The 25,572-nt window shown below is 41.7% G+C and overlaps 2 protein-coding genes and 1 long non-coding RNA gene across 4 annotated transcripts; 2 read left to right on the forward strand and 1 right to left on the reverse strand.

Moving 5' to 3' along the window:
- Positions 1 to 6,311: 6,311 nt before the first annotated feature.
- Positions 6,312 to 11,642, reverse strand: thnsl1 (threonine synthase like 1). Of its 2 annotated transcripts, none has more exons than XM_021562795.3 (3): positions 10,888 to 11,642; positions 8,107 to 9,552; positions 6,312 to 7,824 (listed from the first exon to the last, which is right to left on the reverse strand). In XM_021562795.3, the coding sequence occupies exons 2-3, from the start codon at positions 9,526 to 9,528 to the stop codon at positions 7,012 to 7,014; spliced, it is 2,235 nt and encodes a 744-aa protein (XP_021418470.3). In that variant the 5' UTR covers positions 9,529 to 9,552; positions 10,888 to 11,642; the 3' UTR covers positions 6,312 to 7,011. The 2 variants fall into 2 exon arrangements, with proteins under 2 accessions (XP_021418470.3, XP_021418471.3); XM_021562796.3 differs by having other exon boundaries at positions 11,520 to 11,641.
- Positions 11,004 to 14,215, forward strand: LOC149977424 (uncharacterized). The gene is made up of 4 exons (XR_016486610.1): positions 11,004 to 11,186; positions 11,544 to 11,647; positions 11,832 to 11,885; positions 13,467 to 14,215. It is a non-coding gene; the product is annotated as an uncharacterized LOC149977424 (long non-coding RNA).
- On the forward strand, positions 13,467 to 25,259 carry prtfdc1a (phosphoribosyl transferase domain containing 1a). Its single transcript, XM_021562798.3, has 9 exons — positions 13,467 to 14,407; positions 14,647 to 14,753; positions 15,305 to 15,488; positions 17,797 to 17,862; positions 21,037 to 21,054; positions 22,750 to 22,832; positions 23,321 to 23,367; positions 23,705 to 23,781; positions 24,796 to 25,259. The coding sequence occupies exons 1-9, from the start codon at positions 14,357 to 14,359 to the stop codon at positions 24,841 to 24,843; spliced, it is 681 nt and encodes a 226-aa protein (XP_021418473.3). The 5' UTR covers positions 13,467 to 14,356; the 3' UTR covers positions 24,844 to 25,259.
- Positions 25,260 to 25,572: the final 313 nt, after the last annotated feature.

Consider the following 25,572-nt stretch of genomic DNA (forward strand, 5'->3'; position numbering starts at 1 on the left):
CTCTTAAAGGGAGTGCTCCTAATCTCAGTTTGTTACCTGTATAAAAGACACCTGTCCACAGAAGCAATCAATCAATCAGATTCCAAACTCTCCACCATGGCCAAGACAGGGACAAGATTGTAGACCTACACAAGGCTGGAATGGGCTACAAGACCATCGCCAAGCAGCTTGGTGAGAAGGTGACAACAGTTGGAGCGATTATTCGCAAATGGAAGAAACACAAAAGAACTGTCATTCTCCCTCATCCTGGGGCTCCATGCAAGATCTCACCTTGTGGAGTTGCAATGATCATGAGAACGGTGAGGAATCAGCCGAGAACGGTGAGGAATCAGCCCAAAACTACACGGGAGGATCGTGTCAATGAGTTCAAGGCAGCTGGGACCATAGTCACCAAGAAAACAATTGGTAACACACTACGCCGTGAAGGACTGAAATCCTGCAGCCCCACAAGGTCCCCCTGCTCAAGAAAGAACATATACATGCCCGTCTGAAGTTTGCCAATGAACATCTCAATGGTTCAGAGGAATACTGGGTGAAAGTGTTGTGGTCAGATGAGACCAAAATGGAGCTCTTTGGCATCAACTCAACTCGCCGTGTTTGGTGGAGGAGGAATGCTGCTTATGACCCCAAGAACACCATCCCCACCGTCAAACATGGAGGTGGAAACATTATGCTTTGGGGGTGTTTTTCTGCTAAGGGGACAGGACAACTTCACCGCATCAAAGGGACGATGGACGGGCCATGTACCATCAAATCTTGGGTGAGAACCTCCTTCCCTCAGCATTGAAAATGGGTCGTGTATGGATATTCCAGCATGACAATGACCCAAAACACACAACCAGGGCAACAAAGGAGTGGCTCAAGAAGAAGCACATTAAGGTCCTGGAGTGGCCTAGCCAGTCTCCAGGCCTTCATCCCATAGAAAATCTGTGGAGGGAGCTGAAGGTTCGAGTAGCCAAAAATCAGCCTCGACACCTTAATGACTTGGAGAAGATCTGCAAAGAGGAGTGGGACAAAATCCCTTCTGAGATGTGCAAACATGGTGGCCAACCACAAGAAACGTCTGACCTCTGTGATTGCCAAAAAGGGTTTGCCACCAACTACTAAGTCATGTTTTGCAGAGGGGTCAAATACTTATTTCCCTCATTAAAATGCAAATCAATCAGCGTTTTTCTGGATTTTTTTGTTGTTATTCTTTCTCTCACTGTTCAAATAAATCTATCATTAAAATTATAGATTGATAATTTCTTTGTCAGCGGGCAAACGTACAAAATAAGCAGGGTATCAAATACTTCTTTCCCTCACTGTATATTATCATAACACATTGTAAAAGAGACTGCTTTTTAAACAACTAATGGGAAAACATCAGTTAAATTATTTGAATTCCATTTCGTTCGTTTTTTTTCTTCTGTGAACTCAATGTGCACATTGCACAGTTTCTCTACAGATAAATCAGATCCAGCCTGAAATATGCTGTCAATCCGGAAAATGTGAAGAACTTTGAAAGTTTTTTCAAGTGCAGTTGCAAAAACCATTGAGCACTATGATGAAACCGGCTCTCATTAGAGTTACCAGCCACAGAAATTGCAGCTCAAATAAATGCTTCACAGAGTTCAAGTAACAGACAGTTAGCAAGTCAACATCAACTGTTCAGGGGAGTGCGTGAATCGGGCCTTCATGGTTGAATTGCTGCAAAGAAACCTATAGTAAAGGACACCAATAAGAAGAAGATACTTGCTTGGGCCAAGAAACACGAGCAATGGACATTAGACCGGTGGAAATCTGCCCTTTAGGCCGATGAGTTCAAATTTGAGATTTTTGGTTCCAACTGCCAGGTCTTTGTGAGATGCAGAGTAGGTGAACGGATGATCTCCGCATGTGTGGTTCCCACCATGAAGCATGGAGGCGTGATGGTGTGGGGGTGCTTTGCTGGTGACACTGTCAGTGATTTATTTCAATCAATCAAATTTATTTATGAAGGAAGCCCTTTTAACATCAGCAGATGTCACAAAGTGCTATACAGAAACCCAGCCTAAAACCCTAAACAGAAAGCAATACAGATGTAGAAGCATGGTGTCTAGGAAAACCTCCCTAGAAAGCCTAGAGAGGAACCAGGCTCTGAGGGGTGGCCAGTCCTTTTCTGGCTGTGCCGGGTGGACAGAGAAGGCCAGATAGAATTCAGTGCACATGTAACCAGCATGGCTACCACAGCATTCTGCAACGATACACCATCCCATCTGGTTTGCGCTTAGTTGGGCTATCATTTGTTTTTCAACAGGACAATGACCCCACACACCTCCAGGCTGTGAAAGGGCTATTTGACCAAGAAGGAGAGTGATGGAGTGCTGCATCAGATTACCTGGTCTCCACAATCACACGACCTCAACCCAATTGAGATGGTTTGGGATGAGTTTCCCTCGATCCTAACTAGTCACCCAGTCCCTGACGCTGAAAAACATCACCACAGTGGCCTCCCGAATGGCGCAGCAGTCTAAGGCACTGCATCACAGTGCTAGAGGCTTTACTATAGACCTGGGTTCATTCCTGGGCTGTACCACAACTGGCTGTGGCCGGGAGTCCCACAGGATGGCGTTGTCCGGGTTAGGTTGGGGGGGTTTTACTTGGCTCATTGTGCCCCAGTGACTCCTTGTGGTGGTCTGGGTGCCTGCAGGCTGACCACAGTCGCCAGTTGAACAGTGTTTCTGGGCTCGGGTTAAGGAGCGCGGTTAGGCTGGTCATGTTTCAGATGATGCAAGATTCCACCTTTGCCTCTCCAAGAACCTGTTGGGGAGTTTCAGCGATGAGACAAGATTGGAAAAGGGGGGTAAAAAAAAGGTTTGGCATTCAGGCCAAAGAGTTCAATCTTGGTTTCATCAGACCAGAGAATATTGTTTCAAACTCCAAGCGGGCTGTCATGCTTTTTACTGAGGATTGGCTCCGTCTGGCCACTCTACCATAAAGGCCTGATTGGTGGAGTGCTGCAGAGATGGTTGTCCATCTGGAAGGTTCTCCCATCTCCACAGAGGAACTCTGGAAGTCAGCATTAAATACATCAGTGAATACATCAGTATACGCCAATTAGGAAATAAAAGTTGTTTGTGATCGGGTTGACGATCATCTTCTAAAGTTAGATTTGTAGCCCTCCATTTAGTATGATTTGTATGCTTGTCCATCATCCATTTTGTATGATATTGTAGCAATACTCGCTATATGAGCCACATTACAATTCCCGTTAAGTGGGTTAACCCTATTAGCGCGATGCGTAGGGTGTTTGCCTTTCATGCCAAAATCCCGAGTTCGCTTCCCTGTCCCACTGTTCGCTACGTTGGTATCCGAAGTGGGATGGCGGCCGTGGGGTCATCGGAACGCACTGCTCTGGATGTGTGAGGTTAGTCGTTACAATTCCCATTAAGTGGGTTAACCCTAACAGAAAGACAGCACAAACCATCATTCTGAAAGTCAACTTTGCATTTGCACTGTTCTTCAAGTAAATTACCGTTTGTAAAATGTTCTGTGGAAATTGTTAAAAGTAGTTATTGTGCATAGAGTTGTATGGTTTTTGTTTGGAATGCATTTTAAAGGAAGAATTATGAGCATCTACATCTTTCTGTTACTGTGGAATTGCCCAGTTACAAACATTTCTGACATTCACAGACAGTCAAAATGGCTTCCCCCATCCGGACACACCCACTCTCTCAAACCAAGGGGGAGTTCAGTTCGATTCATCGTTTGCTACGTTGCGTGAGTGTTTGTATTGAGTGAAACGTTTCCCCAAAACGGTTTGTCGATTCTTTATAACAGCCTTTGAGGTACGTTTGCTCCCGTTTGGTGGGTGTGGCGAGGTGTGGCCTGATCGATATTGATGTGACTGTTTAAAAATGCGAAACTCGTGCAGCACACACCATACAATCTCCCTCTGGGCCACCATAATCACACTGTTCTTCAACTGGTCATTTAGTACAGTACCATTTCCGTACAGCCTATACATCTCATGGAACCATGGATTCCAACTGAATAACATTAAAAGAAGGAATAACACAAATGTATGAATAAAATATAACATATTTTTGGGGAGAACTGCTATCACAGAACCACAGCAATTCCCTCTCTCATTTCCTAACCTCTCTATCCTTTCTTTTCTTTTTTCCTCCCTCCTTCATGGCGAATGAGCAGCTTCCATTATGCCACAGGTCCACGTTAAGGAGATGGAAACAGGCTGGCACCTGCAATTATCCCTGCTCACCCAGCCGTGGGCCGTTAGGTGCTGAGGAACAGTTCTCTCTCTCTCTCAGACACAAACACACCTCCCCCACACCTTACACACCTGCCAAAGAGCCTGATTAATAAGACTGCAGCACTGTGTAGGTTTCTGTGTACACACGCATGCACACACACAAGGCGCACACAGGCACAGATGTAAACATGCATGTATCACCAACACATTTATTGCTATAGGCACATATAGTACGGTTACAAACACCCTTCAGTGCACACTAACACAAATACAGTGTGGATAGATACAATGGCAAACTCACAAATAATGTGGACAGAGACACACACACACAGGTGCGCATTCACTTGGCACACAAACAGTCTAACCCATAATTTATCCTAATGTCCCCAGTCCCTTTCTCTCTATCTATCTCCCTCAGGCCCAATAACCCAGGTGCAGAAGCCTTTCATTGTGACAAGACAAATAGATCACCTTAAACCAGGCCCCTCCGTTCTCTCTCCATTTCTCACACATTCAAACACACACACACAGTTCTGTTGTGAAGACACAGTTGATGTGGGAGAATAACAGAACTCTACAGAGGGAACTTGCCAGATGTTTCCATACAACCTGCGTTGTGGCAAAATGTGGACATTTTAATTGGTTAGCCTCAGAATACGAATAAAGATTCAAGTACACAAAAAACAGACTAATTTTAACTATCATGTATCTGTGTAATGATAAGACAACGCATAACGCAAGGCAAACTGCATTCGACGGCTGAATAAATGTAGACAAGGCAAAAAAACAAACAAGCTCTTCACTATTCTGCCAGAGAGACAGTGATCCAAACGAGAAGGCAAGCCGGAGAAGTGCTTCATCTAACGTGGCCTGAACCTCGGATCTATTTTAACAACTGCAGTCATAAGCAATCCTGGAGATCTATGAAACATATCTTTTCCCTCCCCCCTCCAGCTGCTGAGGCAGCACCTGCATGGATTTAAATGACTCCATTGATATCTACGGAGACGGATTCATTTCTGTCCTCTCTATCACCTTAGATGGAGAGAGGTAGGAGAAAGTCCCCCAGCATGAAATGATCATTCATTGCGTGTCGCCTTCCAGAATAGCGAACAGTTCTATTTTAAGCTGGTCGAATGTTAGCAGCACAATGGGAGAGGATTTGAAGGCTTGAATAGTAGAAGAGTAAATTACATGTTCCATTCTATATTTTCAGATCATTTCCTGGTTCACTCCAAGGTTGAATACACATGCGTTGTTGGACCTAGGTTGACTTCTGATAATGAGGTCATACTGATACCATAGTTGACTTTGAAACCTTGAACATCATTCTAACTTATCTTCTATTAATCTTTTAGGTGTTTGGGGGAAAAAAAATACTGATGCCCTTCCTCATTCCATTTGTCTATATGTAACCTGAACAGGAAAAGCAAAGTCACTTCCTTGTGTGTCCCTATTGTTAATCCTCTTCATGTGTCATGTATCACAACCAATTTCGGCATGGGCCTGAAATGAACTACGGTAGAGACAAACGAAAGTACAAAATGACAGAAAAATAGGCTTAACATTTAAATACAAATGTAAATAGCTTTGAAACCTGACTCTTATTTCTTGGCTTGACAGCTAATGTACTAGTATGAAAGAGCTGAGGGATAGTGCAAACCGTAAAAGGATTTTGTGCCGCAATAAAGGCCAGCGGTGTTAGTAGAAGCCTAGTTAATGAGTGTGTGGACATTGATAGGAGGTTCTCACTGCCTCTCCAACTTTCCCCAGCAATTACTGGACCATGAACCTCGTCGAGATTAATTAGCCAGGTTTTAATGTCACGAGGAGAGATCCGCCATTTTGCTTCAGCAGCACCTCAGCTATTCTCATCGCTTCTGTGGAAGTGGAGGATGAGGGTGGTTCTGGATACAATTACACTCATTCTCAGAGGGCAGTTTGGTTTGTTTACCAGAGAAATATATTTTCCCAGCAAAATTTGTATTTCTTATTTATGGATCACTCTGACTGATGTGTAACTGTTATTCAGTGGATGAAGCTATACTCAAAAATCTTCATAATCAAAAGAGAATAATGACTTTACACAAACAAACATTTAATACCAACAGTCAGATGAATATCAACCCGAGTATGTCCTTCGTGTTGCTGAGGATTGTAATATGACAGTTACATAACATAGTATATACAAAAGGGAAATGAACATACATTTGTAATAAATAAATAAACAAGAGCAAATCAAATTGTATTTGTCGCATACACAGGTTTAGCAGATGCTATTGCGGGTGGTAGCGAAATGCTTGTAACCAACAGCACATCTGGGTTAAACTATACTACATGACAAACATGAACAAGCATATTTAGTTCTATATATAGTTCTTCCTTTGGCACAAGGTAATGACTCCACAATTTAGTCTCATGTATTGGGCCGTTGGGGCTAGTTAGGAGAGTCTGAACCACGACTACATATTATGAAACCTGAGGGGACCTCTTGGCTGCATAGGAGCCATGTGGTAAATATCACCATCTAGTGGGTACAAAATATTTATGTTATGACATCTCCAGTTGCTGTAGAAACATCACCTAAACCCAAATTCTGTCAAATAAGGAGATATATTGCACAATTCAGACAAAAAAAAACAAACACATGAATTCATATGATTTATAAATTAATGGGCTGACTTTCATTTCAACTGCCCTCCTCAACACACTGAATGAAAATAAAAATGTACCACCCTACCCCAGAGTCTTTACCTGTTTGTTTATCTGAAAGAGACCTAAAGAACTTTCAAGAAAGAGTCTTGAATCATGGATTCCACCTCCTCCACTAACACACTGAAATCTGCTTGACACACTGTATGTTCTCCTCTACTGTTTTCCTTCAGGCACTGAAGCATGTTTTGGTGCATCCGAGGTGTGGACGCTACAGAGGCCAGCTCCCTCAGCTGGTCCACAGGATCTGAGGGGTTGTAATGAGTGTTCGGGCACCGCAACGCTTTGAGGACAGTGGGGGCAAACTTCCCGTGGTGCGCCGTGGAACAGATCACCACTGGACACCATGGGTCCTGTAGCCGGTCGGCAACCGCCTTAGCAACGGCGGTGTGTGTGTCCATCGCGTAACCAGTTTTGGTGTGAACATTTAGGATGGCAGCCAGACATTCCTCTTCAGAGCACCAGCCAGCCACCACCTCCTCTTGGATCTTTTGGAGCAATGACTCAGAGACTTTGAAGTACTGGTCTTTCTCTAAGCGCGTGAACAGATCTCTAACAAGACAGCCATCACCACCTGAGGTGTGGTAGAGAAATCTCTCCAGGTTGGAGGATTTGAGGATGTCTATGGCTGGGGAAAGCGAGGCAATGAGGGGCTGGTTTCGGAGATCACACACCCCTGTCGTAATAAAGTCAGAAACGATTCGGTTTTGGTTGGAAGCGCAGATTATTTTTCTTATCGGGATTCCCATTTGCTTAGCGTACAGGGCTGCCATGGCATTGCCAAAGTTACCGGTAGGGATGCATACATCGATGGGCTCTCCGAACTTGATAACCCCATCTTTGAAAAGATCTAGATATGCTGAGGCGTGATAGACCACCTGGGGAGAAACACGAGGTAAGGAAGTAATGCTACTTGAGCTGTACAACAACATACCAAGACATTAAGTAGCCTAGACTGAATTAAATAAATAAAAACAATTGTTTAGAATAGCTATATGTATTTAAGGTTCATTTAGAATGTATTCACCCCTACCCCTGTATATAATTAAGATGGGGTTGTTAATCCCCTATAATACAAATAAAAAATAACATACATCAAGCACATTTTCTGAGCCTTAAAAACACAAGTTCTACTGTGTCATCTAACAGCAGAACCTCACCTGTGGTAGCAGCCTTCCCCAATTAATGGAGTTAGCAGTGCTGAGGACAGTGCCATACTCCACAGCCAAATGCCCCGTCAGACCTGAATCCCCAAACATGGTCTTAATGGCCCTCTGGCAGAAGTCAAAGTCGGATAGGACACCGACAGACCTGGCGGTGCCCTCTTTGTAGGCTGTCAACTGTCGCTTCTGGATCTCACTCACTCCTTCCTCTGGGAAGAACACCAGCACGCCGACCCTCTGCCGGTCCAGGTCATGAAGGTTGCCGAACCCACTCAGCACTGCACTGCCGGTGTCACCGGATGTTGCCACAAGGATGAGGTAGTTGCACATTTGTGGGAGACAATAGGCGAAGAGCTGAGGCATCAACTGCAAGGCCAGGTCTTTAAACGAAGCAGTGGGGCCGTGGAAGAGCTCCTGCACAAACTGGTTTTGAACTAGGTGTTTCACAGGTGCAATGGCCTCGCTGGCAAAGTTAACCCCGTAAGCTCTGAACACCATTCTTCTGAGATCGGTACCAGGGATGTCCATGGGGTGTATGCACTTTTCAAGCATGGCTAAGGCTCGTTCAGGATAGGACATTTCTGCTAATCTTAGCCATTCTCGTACGTCGAGCTTCGGAAAGCCTTTTTGGGGCACGTACAGTCCACCATCGGGAGCTAACCCCTCTAAAACAACGTCACTGAAGTATTTTGAATCACTAGATGATCCGTTCTCCCTCCTGGTTGACACAAAGGTCTCCGATTTCGAGTTCTGGTATCTCTCCACAGCCTGAAGCACCTTCTCTGCAATCTCCTCAACAGTATCTCCAGTCCCACAGAGCACTCTAGTGTCAAGCCATTTCTCATAAAACTGCTTCCTGTAGTGTAGAATCTGCCTGATGGGTACCCCAGCCTCCTGGCCCACAATCCTGTTCACTTTCATCCTGGAGAGCCTCTGTATGATGTCATCGGTGGCTACATCCAGATACACTACCAGTCCAGTGCGTTTGAGGTGCTGCATAGCCCCAGAGTGGAGTGGGTTGGATCCTGTTAGGGAGATGACACTACCAGAGGTGGATAATTTGCACAGAGCCCGACCCTCTTCTTCCAGGAAACGTTCCCCTCCGACCTCGGCCAGCTTGTCAGCCACCGGCATCTTCCATGTCACCTCCAGGATATGGTCGTCCACGTCAATGACAGGCACTCCCAGTCTATGAGCAACAACACGCCCCACAGAGGTTTTTCCTGCTCCAGGCAGACCCATTAGCAGGATGTTTCGGTCCTCTATCTGGGGTACAGTAGAGAGCCACGATCTGGATATCGGGAAAGGGCTTGTGCTTGTCCGCCATCTCACAGCTTTCAGAGCAAGCTGCCGTGTGTTGTTCAACACTCCCATCGCTATAAACATTTTCACCCTTTGACGGTAGGCTACTGGAAGCATTTTGATGTGGTTGTTATGTCAAATCTGTAAGACAGATAAGATGAGACTGATTGTACTGGGTTAATGACATCAAATAATAACAGGCAATATGTTCAGTGATGTAAGTTCCTTGTCAGGAGCTGTTGAAATGTAAAATGTATGTAGCTATTGTACATGTTGATAACAGTTACTAAGTTTAGCTGTCACTAAGTCACTTGACCAGTGTGAATAATCATTTACACATGTTCTATTGCCCTTTTCATAACAAAGTGCTTCAAAAGCCAAAACACAAACAAGCAATACATCATCATAAGTAGCCTAGCTACTGTAAAGTTAGGCTACTCATGATTAACTATTGATTGACCCAACTATACAGTAGCTAGGCTACTCGTGATGATGCATTTGGTTGACCTAATTACTGTGTAGTTAGGTCAACCAACACATAACCATGAGTAGCCTAGCTACTGTATAGTTAGGTCAACCAATACAGGCCAAGTCTTTGAGTGCCAAAGGTGGAGAGGGACAGTTCATGGCTTGATCAGAGGATCAATTTTTTTTTAAAGATGAATAGATCCTAGCTATCAAACTCTAGGCAGTATTCTGCCTTCTCCCTACAGTTCTCAGCTATAGTCCGTCACAGTGGACGCATCATAATACCCATAAAAACACAGAAATGGTTCCAATGGTTTTTCCGCCATTCATTTTACAAAGAAATTACAATGAATTGTGCGTTTGGTGTAGGCTTACCTTGTGACGTTTTGAAAGCCGTGTAATTATTTATCGGGCAAGGTGCGTTTTATCAATGTATTAGCCTCAATTTACGCAAAGAAATGTGCATGGCTAATTATTGATAAAAGTTACCTTGTCCTAGAGCGATTTGCTCGGTTATCAAAACGTAAAGCCAGGGCAAGCCTAGATGAAACAGACCTTATATGAAGTAGTTCTAAAATAACTGATGGAAAAATGTATGTCGGATAAACAATTGGAACCATCTCTGGGTTTAATGACGCATACTGTGGTAGTCAATTAGCTTTGTCCATAAGAATAATCCCAATGCTGGGTTAAAGCTGCAATATTGAACTTTTTGGGGGACACAACGAAACGAACATAGAAATAGATCTGTCAATTTGGGTTATGGAACAGATATTTCACAACAGTTTAGATGGTACAATGATACTCCACATTATACTAGCTTGTTGTCACAAACTGGAATTAGGAAAAACATTAGAATTTTAGCAACAACGAAATGGTTGAGCGATTTCTGCATAGTACATATTTAACGTTAAGAATCGTCAATAATCATCGCTTGTGACAAGGCTTTCGAAACAAAAAGCTTTCATCAGAGAGAAAGAATACTTCCAATGAAAAAGATACACTTACTGTAGCAATTTTGCACAGATCCATACAGCTATGGATGCCTGCCTCCATCCAACGAAACTACATTTCTACTACACTTCTGAGCATGCGATATAGCTAATTAGCACGTGGTGGCTCCTGTTTTCCGTAAACAAGCGCTGTAACATGGTGATATGGCCGTATGGGAACACAAACCACCCTATCAAGGGGTTTAATTTGGCCTTTTTTATGATTATTTCTCGCTTATGAAAGATAAGGTCCTTATGCTTCCAATACCGTACCGCAAGCGATGTGTGTTAATTCATCTTCAGATCGAGCGTCAGGTATCTTAACAAAACACCCCACTAAAGAAGCCGCCTTGGTCAAAAGACTTGTGTAATGTAATGGAACTGAGTCATGATCAAGGGCTAAATAGACCCGATAGGGTCAATACTTACATTTCTGTCTTCTAAAATAATGTTCTGTTTAACACATATCTTTGGAAATAATTTCGTTTACCCATATACTGTTCCTAGCTAGATAGGTTATTTACATAGCTACTGTATCTAGCTAGCTACAGCAACTTTTATATCATCAAGAGATTGCTTTCTGATATCATGCGTCACGCATGCATCAGTCGATAATGACTTTTAATATATTTTATACACTTGACCTACCTGGATGATATATTTTTTTTACAGTATCTTAGCTAGTAACGTTTAATTATTGGAGTAAAGCCAGAGCTGATGAAAGTAAACCAATCAGCCACGTTCAACTTAAGCTTCTCGTCAGCAACAACAAAAAGGTACTTCCGGGTCACGGAATTTCGGACATTTTCGAAATAAATGTCCCCCACGTAATAGTAGAAAAGTGTAAATTACCTGTATTATTAATTATACAGTATATTACATATGATTGTCTAAACATTAACAATGAATCATATTTAAGTGACATTTGCATTAAATGTATGTTTTAAAACATGTTCCTAGGTCAAAGAAATTAGGCTGGCCTTTTGCTCCACCCATTCCATTGGCGGCCACAATGTGAGTCACTCTATATGGAATACATATTGGTTTTTGAGCGAAAAATATTGTGGGTGCCACAGTAAGATTATTGTAGGGAATACTCAGTGGGGTCTGTAGAATGTATTATGGTGTCATTCAATTGCGCTCTGAATAATACGGAGTGTTGCTGGCCTTTTACCATTATTCATTGGCCACAACTCGAATCACTGTATATGGCATAGTTTTCGCATTGTCACACATTGGACGAGAAAAGTAAAGGGACAAACTGTATTTCCTAAGTACGGTGTTACATGTAAACAGGGAGAAGGAAAAACAGATAAAACGCAGATTGCATTCAAATCTTAGATGGAGGATTTTACCTCTCACTTTATCAGGAAACGTAGAAACAAGATGAATATTCTTCCCACACTGTGAACTACTAATAGCTAACAAATTAACTGTATAACGTTAGCTAGCTATGTAAACTTATTTGCATTGCACAAAGCCCATGGGCATATCTACTGTATCTAACGTTAGCTAGCTTAATATTTTTCTTAAACCTATGTTTCCGTGTGGGGGATTGGGAATGTGTGGGGATACTTTGTTGTCACAACCTGGACAGTGAAAAAGACTGCACCACTGTGCACTGGGCGTCTGACAGATTTTTGCACTCATGTCCTGAAATGATCTAGCTACTGTACTATATCTTCTCTTTTATTATTCCATTGTCAAGTTATATCAATGTTTAGGGCACAAGTTAAGCATGCGAAAAGTATGAATAAGGTTCCAAACAAGACAGGCGCCAACAAAAGTAGAAGTGGCCTCCAGAGAAATAACTGCTCGAGCACTCCAAGGAACCCAAATTTACCGAAAGTAAGCAATAGGGCGAGATTACATCTCAATATCACTTGAGGTCATTTCCTAAATCTAATTCGGTGTTTATATTTTTACACCACTAGAGAAACTTTTTCACATTTGTATGATACTTTCAAGAAAACACAAATAGCAGCCAAAGCAGACAATCAAATTATGGGTATTCACTCCAAAAAGGACTTTGTAAAGACATATGCCTTTTTTATTTTTATTAAACCTTTATTTAACTAGACAAGTCAGTTAAGAACAAATTCATATTTTACAATGACGGCCTACCCTAGATGACGCTGGGCTAATTGTGCGCCACACACACAGACAATCACAAGGACAGGTGAAACAGATCAGGGTGTGACAGCATGAGACAGGGCGCCATTATACAGCTCTCTGAGGGTGAGTGAAAAAAACATCACACAGGTAAACCACATAGGTCCTTAGAACCATGCCAATAGAATCTGTCCTAGAATAGATCATAAAGATGCATTACATTAATATATGTGTTTTAGCTGATCAGTCATGTAGATAAGGGTCAATATTTGATCAATGTATCAAATTATGAATAGGCTTACAAATTCTGTTAAGCACCAGCATACATTCAAAGGGGTTTAAGAGCGACATTTCCCAGAAAGACATTCTCATTACACTGACATACATGGGTTTATTGATAATTACTTTTTCTTGAGCAAGAATGGAAAGCTCATCTCCCTTGCCTGTGTTATTGATGGGTCATTCTCTGTCCGGGGCTTGAAGAAGAACTGGGGGGAGCTGCACCATCAGTACCAGGGACTCTGTTGTCATGGACACCACCCCCAAGAAGTACTGCAAGGAGCGTCTGGAGATGAAGCAGCTGGAGAGGGACATTGACCTCATCAAGCGATACAAGACCATCTACATCCCCAACAACAACTAACACCTCTTAAGTCTCAATGGCAAATGCTAGAATTGTAAACAGATATTCAGTGAGGAAAAAAAACATATGCCCTGAGTGCTAGATATGAAATTGTCTGGCAAATTGTCATATCCCTCTCACTGTCTCTGTCTATGATTTCACATTGTTTTGGTAAACTAAATTAACTCTGCACTATATTTAAATATATTTTTGAAAATCTGCTTACAACACTTTAGACATATTACTACATACTACGTCATGATGTAATCCTTGTAGGTCATTGTACAAGAGCCTTGAATGAGCCTATACTTATCTGGTCCTTTGCCACAGTTTCTTGAACCAAATTATTAACTTTTCCTTTTAAGCAAGCATCTGAGCCTACAGGAAAACTACTACATGAAATCCCATGCAGCTGATTATCCACCCCCGTGGATCTAATTGTGCCATTCGGTGGTTTATTCAGAAGGACTGGAAAACAACAACCACCTCTTTTTAGTTACACTAATGACTTTAGCATGACCACAGCATGCTTGCCTTGTTGGCTAGTTTTGAGTTTCAGCCTAAAATTGCACAAATAATCTCTCTTTATAAAGGGGAAAAGTTGTCATAATACAGAGCGTGTTTACTTTGAGGAACACTCACTTTTCACCGTTATCTTGCTTGTGATTGTAGTAATTTGTTCGCTCCCCTTCAGTCCTTGTCTCCTGACTGATTTTTTTACTTCAACTGTCTGTCATCGCGGAAAAACATCATGGCAGAATGCGTTCCATCCAGAGCCACGGGAATGGAAGGAGGAATTGTGGTAAATAGCTTCAGACTTTGTTTTGTAGTGGTCTATTGTAATATACCAATATTTATCCTATCGTGATTTGTTTTCTTGAGTAACTTGTTGGAGCTGATTTCAGTTGATCAAGCACTGTCTTCAGATCATGAACTTTTTAAATTGACCGGCTACTTACAGATATAGCCTATGGGAATATTTCATGAATAAATGTATCATAACTTTGCAAGTGTTTCTTATCTTTGTTTATCATATCTTAGATTAAAGATGATTGGCCCGGATACAGTTTAGAGCTCTTCACTTATCCAGAGCATTACCGCGAAGATATAGAGAGTGTCTACATTCCACATGGGGTTATCATGGACAGGTAATATTTATTGTATAATCTGGAGGACATTCTTACAAACCTTTTCACCAACTTGCTGAGGTGATCAGAAGCCAATCTACTATTCTATTTATGTTATTGTAGTTTACAATATGGAACATAGGTTACTACATTACTGTGCTTAAAGGATGATCTTAAATAGGAATAGCACCCCCGTTTCTAACCCACTTTATTGGTCTTCTCCTGGTGCACTCATTGGCCTGGGTTCACAGTTCAGGTTTTCTACCTCATGTGGAAAGGAATGCTGGTGCGTGCCACATTTTTACCAACCAGGGAGGCTTGGATAACTTCAATAAGTCATTGAGTTGAGAACTGTGTATTGAAAGTACACAATAAACGATACCATTGTGTGTGTGTGTGTGTGTGTGTGTGTGTGTGTGTGTGCATCATACACACTGCATGCCTTGGCAATTGGTGATAAAGCATCAACTCTGTGGTATCATGTGACCCCGAAATGTAATTACACACACACACACTGCTCTGTCTGTGTAATTGTGATTTCCTGGGAATGTTTAACATGATTTGTACTGTAGGACAGAGCGCCTGGCCCGACACATCATGGATGACATTGGGGATCATGACATGGTGGTGCTGTGTGTACTGAAGGGAGGGTACAAGTTCTGTTCCGACCTGGTGGAGTTCATTAAGGTACAATGCCGCAACTCCAACAAGCACCTGGAGACCAGAGTGGAGTTTATTAGGCTTAAGAGCTACCTGGTATGTAACCCCAACCTTACACAACAACAACAACAGTAGTCAATCATTGAGTATAAATAATGTACAGTGAACAACAGTGCATCAAGTTCTTTAAGAGTCTTTTGAAAGGCTCTATCATCACATAATTTATCAATCGCTTGTGATGAAGTAAAGATAAACATAGTGAATATGAGGTTCTCTAGTTTAATGTAGTTGAGGAGCACCTTGGTTGATCCCTCAATATCCTATTTATTTGTCCTTTGAAATCTTCAGCATGTATTGTTTATGCAGCTGGGCTTCCATTCACCAGAGCAACTGGGAGGCCTGTTCAGATGCTTAAAATCTCGAAATTGTCATCTTTTAGCGCTGACTTCCGACCAGAACAGTTAGGATAATACTTATTCAACATAAGAGAGGAAAATAGAAATCGAAACAACCAGTTGTTTCTGTTATTAATAATTGGTTTATGTTTGGAGATGGAAGAGTATATAGTCTGTCTGTCTGCGTATATAGTCTGTCTATATGTATGTCACTTCCTTTTATTTACTGATTTCATTGGATTAGGCAAAAATACAATCAATTTGAGATACACTACATGACCAAAAGTATGTGGACACTTGCTTGGAGTTGGTCCCCCACTGTGCTGCTATAATAACCTACCCTCTTCTGGGAAGGCTTTCCACAAGATATTGGAACATTGCAGCAGGGACTTGCTTCCATTCAACAACAAGAACAGTAGTGAGGTCGGGCACTGATGTTGGGCGATTAGGACTGGCTCGCAGTCGCTGTTCCAATTCATCCCAACGGTGGTCGATGGGGTAGAGGTCAGGGCTCTGTGCAGGCCAGTCAAGTTTTTCCACACTGATCTCGACAAACAATTTCTGTATGGACCTCACTTTGTGCACGGGGGCATTTACATTGCGGAAACAGGAAAGGGCCTTCCCCAAACTGTTGCCACAAAGTTGGAAGCACAGAATGTTGTAGCGTTAAGATTTCCCTTCACTGGAACTAAGGGGCCTAGCCCGAACAATGAAAACAGCCCCAGACCATTACTTTACACTTGGCACTATGCATTAGAGCAGGTAGCGTTATCCTGGCATCCACCAAACCCATATTCATCCATCAAACTGCCAGATGGTGAAGCGTGATTCATCACTGCAGAGAATGCTTTTCCACTGCTCTAGAATCCAATGTTGGCGAGCTTTACACCACTCCAGCCGACGCTTGGCATTGCGCATGGTGATCTTAGGCATGTGTGCGGATGCTCGGCCATTGAAACCCATTTCATGAAGCTCCCGACGAACAGTTCTTGTGCTGACGTTGCTTCCAGAGGCAGTTTGGAACTCAGTAGTGAGTGTTGAAACCAAGTACAGATTATTTTTATGCGCTACATGCTTCAGCACTCGGCGGTCTCATTCCTTGAGTTTATGTGGCCTACCACTTTGCGGCTGAGCCGTTGTTGTCCTAGACGTTTCCACTTCACAATAACAGCACTTACAGTTGACCGGGACAGCTTGAGTAGGGCAGACATTTGACGAACTGACTTGTTGGAAAGGTGGCATCCTATGACGGTGCCTTCAGTACGGGCCATTCTACTGCCAATGTTTATCTATGGAGATTGCATGGCTGTGTGCTCGATTTTATATAACTGTCAGCAACGGGTGTGGCTGAAATAGCCGAATCCACACATTTGAAGGGGTGTCCACATACTTTTGTATATATAGTGTACTTTAGGATTGTTCGATATGAGCGCTAGGAAATTAGTTTAAGGAAATTAAACGTGAAAGTCAGAAGACTTTCAGGAGTCAGAAGAGGACAGCAGGCATTGTTCGCTATACTCCTATGAAAGGACATGCATTTATTTCACATCGATTTAAGGCAGCCCCCCGCACATTTCTGATTGAGGGGTTGGGTTAAATGTGCAAGACCAATTTCAGTTGAATGCATTCAGTTGTGCAACTGACTAGATATCCCCTTTCCCTTTCACCTGGGATTTTATATTTTGGCTAACTCAGCACCTGAAATATCTGACTCCAGCATGATTGTAGAATTGAGCTGACCTGAATGGCAGTGTCTGTATTAGCTCCATTGTTACTACCCTTCATTCTCGCCTTTTCCCATTCCATCTAAAGCCTCACTGTCTAAATGATAGTGATTACGTAGACACTAGACAGTCACCGTCATGGAAAATTCACTGATCTGTGCAGCGTAGTCGTCCTGGGTGTCATGTTTGGGGACATCTCTGTGAGGTTATCTGTGTCTTGCCTCTGTCCAGGACAGAATGGTGAATGTTCACACACTCAAACAAGTTTTTTTTCTTCTTCTCTAGAATGACCAATCAACAGAGGACCTGCACATAATAGGAAGTCAAGATCTATCTGTTCTACGAGGCAAGGTATGTCCGTGCCTAAATAAATTGTAATAATTTTATATGAACATTTGTTCAAACCTGATTTCTTTCTGTAAATAATCTTTCCATTTTTATCCCTCTCTGGGAAATTAGATTCTATGCATTCAGATACACTTTTTTTCTAAAGAATTTGAGCATTAAGAACGTTTTTTGATATAAGGTCATAACTAGCCACAAGGGGGAGCGCTCAGCTCTGCTGTTGAGCGTTGACAGGGCTCTTGGAAATGTGTGCTCATTTGGGTGGTGAAGGAAGAAAGAGAAAGAGAAAGACATGTACACACTTTAAAGACAAATTCAGATAAGGTATACGATCTATAAGAAGATATAAGAAGATTGAGCTGAAGGATGAACTACCCTGTTATATTTCACATAGGTGTGGTCCTCTATGTCTAAGCAGTGGTCCCAGTGGTCCCAACAAGGCATAGTAGATACATCTAATGAAAATACTTTTTACATTTTTTTTTATCTATGGCGTGAGGCAAGGGCTAGGTCTTTCCAGAAGAGACAGACAGTTTAAGACATTCCTGTGTAGAACTGTGTCTACTGAACTACATTTATGGACTGGAGCACAGAAAGTGAACCCAGTGACTGGGTGTTATCCTGCGTTCATTCGGCGCGTCATACATTTTTGGGTCTTCCCCGACAACCATCCTCTTTGTGTGCCCTTCATAAGAGTCACTTTGTCAGTGTGGTGTAGCCATCACCAGGTTGAGAATGAATCACTAATCTAGTCCTGTGGACAGTACAGAAATGGTTGCACCAGGAATATCCTCTTTCTGAGGAAATACTTGACGATAAAAATAGGGTTTTGGTGGACCATCATGAACCCCACACTGTAACCTAACCCATATAAAATACAATGAAAGATTTAATGGAGTTTAAGTCAAGGGTGCTCAAGAGGATGGTATGTGACTGGTGTTGGAATTGACACCCCCATCTAGATAGAATGTAGTCTTACAGCACATAGTTACTGTCTCTATCTCAGTAGTAAGGCATATTTTAGGAGTCAGAAGAGGACAGCAGGCAATGTCATGAGGAGTTTAAATTTGTAATTTTTTTTACATACAACTGAACAGGCAAAAATCTTACCTAAGATTTGTTTTTGCTTAGGGTTAGGAGGTCAACAAGAATACCTGTCTGTCTAACCCAGCAAATTTACACAAGTCAGGAACATTAATCTTCACTAAGGGTAACTAGATGGCTGACATTAATCTTCACTAAATGGCTGCCATCTCAGCGTCATGCCGTCACCCCATGGCACAGCTGAGTGGTGCCAGTCATTGGGGCATGTGCCAGTCATAAGGGGTGCCAGTTATTAGGCACAAGGACTCTGGCCAACCGTCAACTAGCATTATTGGCAATGGCATACCATTTACAGCACTTGCTTTTCCTAATCCCAAATGTCATCATGGAAAGTCGAGGAGTGTTATAGTTAAAATGCATAACACTGCTTCAAATATGTAAGTTGGATAGGTTCAAGAACAGATCTGTCAAATGACTTGATTTTGCAGGAATCTCTGCATGGGGTAGAGTTTCTATAGCCTACCTCCCTTCCCAGTCCATCATCAACAGCAGGGAGGCATGTACAGGATTTTATTTGAGATTTCAGCAATAGGACAGATAGCAGTATGAGGGCAAAAGCCTTTGGGAGTAGTGGAGGGGGTTAGAATGATGTAGCACATTGTCTGGTAGAATAATGCACCTATTACCTCCAAGTGTTTGTGTTTCGTATCTTTAACATTCTTGAGGGGAAATGTAATCCATATCGAATAAGGTCATATAAAAATCACTAATGTGGTTGTTTGAGGCTGTTTTGTGCACATCTTTTCCATGTGGCAAAGCAGGTTAGTTCTGCTCAAGGTTTCCATGTTCTCTCGCTCTCTACTACACTAAACAAAAATATAAATGCAACATGTGAAGTGTTGGTCCCATGTTTCATGAGCTAAAATAAAAGACCCCAGAAATGTTCCATTCTCACAAAAAGCTTATTTCTCTCAAATGATGTGCACGAAGTTGTTTACATCCCCGTTAGTGAACATTTCTCCTTTGCCAAGATAATCCATCCACCTGACAAGTGTTGCATAACAAGAAGCTGATTAAACAGCATGATCATTACACAGGTGCACCTTGTGCTGGGGGAAAATAAAACAACACAATGCCACAGATGTCTTAAGTTTTGAGGGCGGGTGAAATTGGCTTGCTGACTGCAGGAATGTCCAGCAGGGCTGTTGCCAGATAGTTTAATGTTAATTTCTTTACCATAAGCTGCTTCCAATGTAGTTTTAGAGAATTTGGCACTACAACAATGAGCCTCACAACCGCAGACCATGTGTATGGCTTCGTGTGGGCGAGCGGATTGCTGATGTCAACGTTGTGAACAGAGTGTCCCATGGTGGCGGTGGGGTTATGGTATGGGCAGGCATAAGCTACAGACAACAAACAGAATTGCATTTTATCGATAGCAAAAATACTGTGACGAGATCCTGAGGCCCATTATGAGGCCCATTTATTTTGTGACCAACAGATGCATATCTGTATTCCCAGTCGTAAAATCCATAGATTAGGGCCTAATGAATTCATTTCAGTTGACTGATTTCCTCATATGAACTGTAACTCAGTAAAATCATTGAAATTGTTGCTGTTGCGTTTTAGATTTTTGCTCAGCATAGTTACGTATCCTTACTCCCTGTTCATAGCATTACATAACTCGGTTCAGGTGTAGCGTGTAGGCCCACAACATTGGCCTCCTGCCTGCATTCTCTCAGAGCACTCGCCTCAAACCATAGATACACTCCACCAGCCAGACAAAGAGCCTCATACACAGCCAAGGGGGAAAAGGCTGTCATTTGAACCCCTGCACCAGAGAAAGTGTCCAACTGTAATTATCTTTACTGTCTAAGACATTTGGAAGTGCCTTTGGCTCAATGTTAGGAACAACCATATATTATGAGGGAGTATAATGACATGTCTGTGTGTCTCCAAGGGACTAAAATTAGATCCAAGATTGTCACTATAGCTACAGTCTAAGAAGTGAGAAGTCAAACGCCCAAGTATTTGCCCCTATGTTTGAATGGAAGTTGTTGTGATGTTGCAGTTCAGAGATATTAAAAATGGGTTTCTCTCTTCTTCTTCTTTTTTTTTTTTTTACATGGCACAAAGAATGTCTTGATTGTAGAGGTAAGTGACTGCATCATCTCACGGTACAGTATTGCAAATGCCTTGAATTTGCCTTGATGCCTTGAATAAAGTCATAGACTGTTCACTCTGCTACTGCAAGGCAAGCAGTACCGACGCACCAAGTCTGGAACCAACAGGACCTTGAACAGATTCCACCCACAAGCTATAAGACTGCTAAACAGTTAGTTCACCAAATAGCTACCCAGACTATCTGCATTGACCCTTTTATGCAGTAACTTTTTTTGACTCATCACATCCGCTGCTGCTATTGTTTACTACCTGTCACTTTATTCCTAGTTATATGTACATGCAGTGTCTACCTCAATTACCTCGTACCCCTGCACTTCGACTCGGCTTTGGTGCCAATTGTACATAGCCAAGTTATCGTTACTCATTGTGTATCTATTAGTACGTGTTTGACTTTTTAAATGATTTCCCTCTGCATTGTTGGGAAGGGCCCTTAAGTAAGCATTTCACAGTTAGTCCACTCCTGTTGTTTACAAAGTACAGTTCCATGAAAAAGTATTTGCCCACTTACTGATTTTCTCTATTTTTACATGATTTTGATACTGAATGTTATCAGATCTTCAACCAAAACCTAATATTAGCTAAAGGGAACATGAGTTTACAAAAAAATATATACCTATTTTATTAATTAACAAAGTTATGCAACATCCAATTCCACTATGTGAAAAAGGAATTGCTCCTTTACACTCAATATCTGGTTGTGCCACCTTTAGCTGCAATGACTGCATCCAAATGCTTCCTGTAGTTGTTGATCAGTCTCTCACATCGCTGAGGAGGAATTTTGGCTGACTCTTGCATGCAGAACTGCTTTAACTCAGCGACATTTGTGGGTTTTCAAGCATGAACTGCTTGTTTCAAGTCCTTCCACAACATCTCAATTGGGATTAGGTCTGAACTTTGCCTAGGCCATTGCAAAATGTCAAATTGGTTGCTTTTTAACCATTTTCATGTAGAGTTGATTGTGTGTTTTCGATCATTGTCTTGCTGCCTGACCCAGCTGCTTATAAATAAATATGAAATTTAAATATGAAAATATTGCATTTCTTCACTTATTCTCATTCACTATTTTGATAATCAGGTCTTAAATTATGCAATAACAGCCAAATGGCAAGGGATTGATAAATTGCATAGATTACATCATAACATATAACATGCCTATCATTGCATACAGGCAATAATTGCTTTAAATTAATAGTTTTCCTCCTACCCTCCAACCTCCTGGTGCACATAGGCCAGACCTCTTTTTTGTATTTTTCCCCCCTTTGAGATGTTTCAGATGTGAAAGTTTCCAGACTGATGTCATCCATGCATAAACACTAGGCCTTCACCACATGATGGCTGTTTAGCCCCACTCTAGAGGAATAACAGTATCTAAAATTCAATCAATATTCTAGATGGGCTGTGTGACACACACACACACAATTGCATGAATCTTGTCACATTGCATTCTGTACTTCTATATAATTAGAGTAGTTCTCAGATCTCAAGGAACAATTTCAAAGAAAAGCAGAACATTGTCATTGATATCTGTAGAAAATATATATGGATTAATTTACGGTATAGCATACGGCACGTTATTGGTTGATTTGCTATTGCGATCCATTCTCTTCTGAGAGCTGTCCACATTTATGGCCCTCCCTTTATCCCCCTTCTTTCCCCTGCCTCTAGGCTATAGTCGACACAGGAAAGACAATGAAGGCGCTTCTGAAGCATGTGGAGGCCTTTGAACCCAAGATGGTAAAGGTCGCCGGGTGAGTCAGTCTGTCAGAGCTCTCCATGTCCACGGGGGGGGGGGCTGTCACAGGAACAAGATGTCACTCTTCCGTAGTTACTAAAGATATGCATGCCTCCAGTCACCATACTTCAACTTGAATTTGTCTTCTGTTTTATGTCAAGTTTGCAATTGTGTTTCATTGCTTGAATACTGTTAGTATTGCATTTGTTTTCATAAATCAATCCATATGTATTGCACAGTATTGTTTTGATTTAGAATGGTATAGGTACTGTACTGTTTGCCCTTAGTTTCCCCCTTTGAAGCTTCCGTAATCAGTGTTGTTCCTGTCTGAAGGATAAGAATAGCTTCCCTATTGCCATCTTCACTATAATCTAGTCATGAACTGCTTATGTAGTTTCACTGTACATTTTTTTCCATCCGAGTTCAAATCGCTTCTGCATGATTCATTGCAAATTATTGTGGATATTAGCTTCGTTAATGGTTGTACTGTCATGTCTGTTTCAGTCTGCTGGTGAAAAGGGTCTCTAATGTGGTTGGAAGCCTTCCAGACTGTAAGTGCGTCTCTGTTTAATGCCATCCGGGAGGTCACTCATCCTTCATTCAGCCGTCAGAACAAGATTTATACTGTACATGTCATGTTACTCATATCTCAGTCTAAAGCCCAGGTGGTTTTGAACGAGGTAGCATTTTAAAAGTTCTATGTTCATTGTTTAATTCATTTCAAGGTTCTTTGTTTGAGGTTGGTGTTTGATCGTGAGACTTTTCAAGAAGATTCTCTGTTATACAGACCTGATATAACCCCGGGCACTGACTCAAGTTTGAATTGATGGTTTATTCAGGCCATCTCTACATATATCTAATTTTCTGTGTCTGTATTTATCTCAACAGATGTGGGGTTTGAAATTCCCAACCGTTTTGTCGTGGGCTATGCTTTGGACTACAACGAGTATTTCCGTGACCTGAATGTAAGGCTCTACTTTTATTTCTGAACGACACATGACCTTTTAGTTTAAAGTGCTGTTTGAAAGGGATGAAAGAGCCGGGAGCTGAGAGTAAACATAGTCAAAGAGACACTTCTCTCCCTGAAATCTAAACTCACCCAGGTATCCTCTGTGTGTATGTGTGTGTGTGTGTCTTTCTCTGTGTGTGTACGAGCGCGGGTGCGGGTGCTTGTTGGGGCGCATGGGCCTTCGAGAGTTTGTGTGTTCGGGGTTGTGTATGTGTGCACTGTATGTTTTGGAATACCTGTATGTTTTCCTGACCTCTTGCGCTGTGCCCCATGCCAACACTCCCATGTTAAATTGAGTTACAGCGTTCTTATTTTAAATGTACTGCCCTTACTTTAAATGTACTACTCAGATTTGTCTAAAACACAGCACCTTTGGTGTGTGTGTGTGTGTGTGTGTGTGTGTGTGTGTGTGCGTGTGTGTGTGTGTGGTATTCATCACAGAAATTGGGCGGAAGGTGAAGAAAGGGATGTTAGGGTTAGGATCTGCTTATCTGGCAGAGTGAGTCATCTTAATTCCCCACTTAACGACTATTAGTATTACGAGTTAGCACATGCTACATATCAGTACAGTCATATGATTGTTATCAAGGAAGTGTTCATTTATCAGTTTGAGATTGACCTTGGATGACCTTTGAACTTTTAATCTTTAAATGATGTAAAGTTCAGTGCACTAGCATAATGGAGAGGCGAGATGATTCCTGTCATATGGGGAAAGTCTGACCTTGCTTTCCCAAATTCACATCCCTCCACAATCTCTAATCAGCTCAAAACATTTATCTTCTGAGGGCTCGTCATCACCGTGGTATTTCAACCCTCCAGCAGATAAAACACAACAGATTACTAATTTATGTTCTGTAAACATGGGGGATTAAAACATATTTCAGTGACGGTCTATAAACGATCAAAGTGTTGCTCGCTTGATTTAACATCTGACTGAGGGGAACAACCCTCTTTCTCTTCCTCCCTCCAGCATATCTGTGTCATAAGTGAGATTGGAAAGGTGAAGTACAAGATTTGAAGAGAAGTCAACACATACATGGGTTGTTCAGAGTTGCAGTTTTCAACTTGTGGCTGCAAGTGCCTTGCCTTCTCATATCTTCTTTCGTGCTCTGTTGAGGATTATCGTTAGTTTATTAATTTCATAAAAAGAAACACACCTTGCATGTGCTTTATGCAACAAAAAAAAACGAGATCTGTGTTATTCATGTTACATACAACCTTGATTGCCACATTTTAAGACAGACACACTGAATGTTTTTTTAATTGTTTTTTTAACATATGCTATTGTTTTTGTAAACATCATATTACATTGTTGAGTGAATAGGCTTTTACATAATATGCATTTATATGTATTTGTAAAATACTAATTTTGTCCCCAATGATCTAATATGTGCCAAGCACAAAGAAATAAACTATTCAATTTTGAATAACAAATTATTTGTGCCTGCGTCCGTGAAGAGAAAGTGTCAGGGTTATCAGTGGCCGAGTGCGTTTGATTGAAAAAGAATAGGTTTAAAGAAGGAGTTGAATGTTGACTTAAAAAGGGAGCACCTGAAATGTATGTCATGTCTTTTCTACCCAGCTGTTGATGCAAAACAACACTGCCTGTTTAGCTTCAGTGTCATTTGAGCTAACTCAGTTTATTATCTGGCATAAGTTCACTTTCTCTCGCTTTGTCTTTCTGTCTTTTATCTTAGTAAATCATTATATGTTATGATCAAATTTGGAATCAAACATGAAACCTTCC

This window comes from Oncorhynchus mykiss, chromosome 15 (assembly GCF_057628025.1).
Source record: "Oncorhynchus mykiss isolate SJ-2025 chromosome 15, ASM5762802v1, whole genome shotgun sequence".
Classification (NCBI taxonomy): Eukaryota; Metazoa; Chordata; class Actinopteri; order Salmoniformes; family Salmonidae; genus Oncorhynchus; species Oncorhynchus mykiss.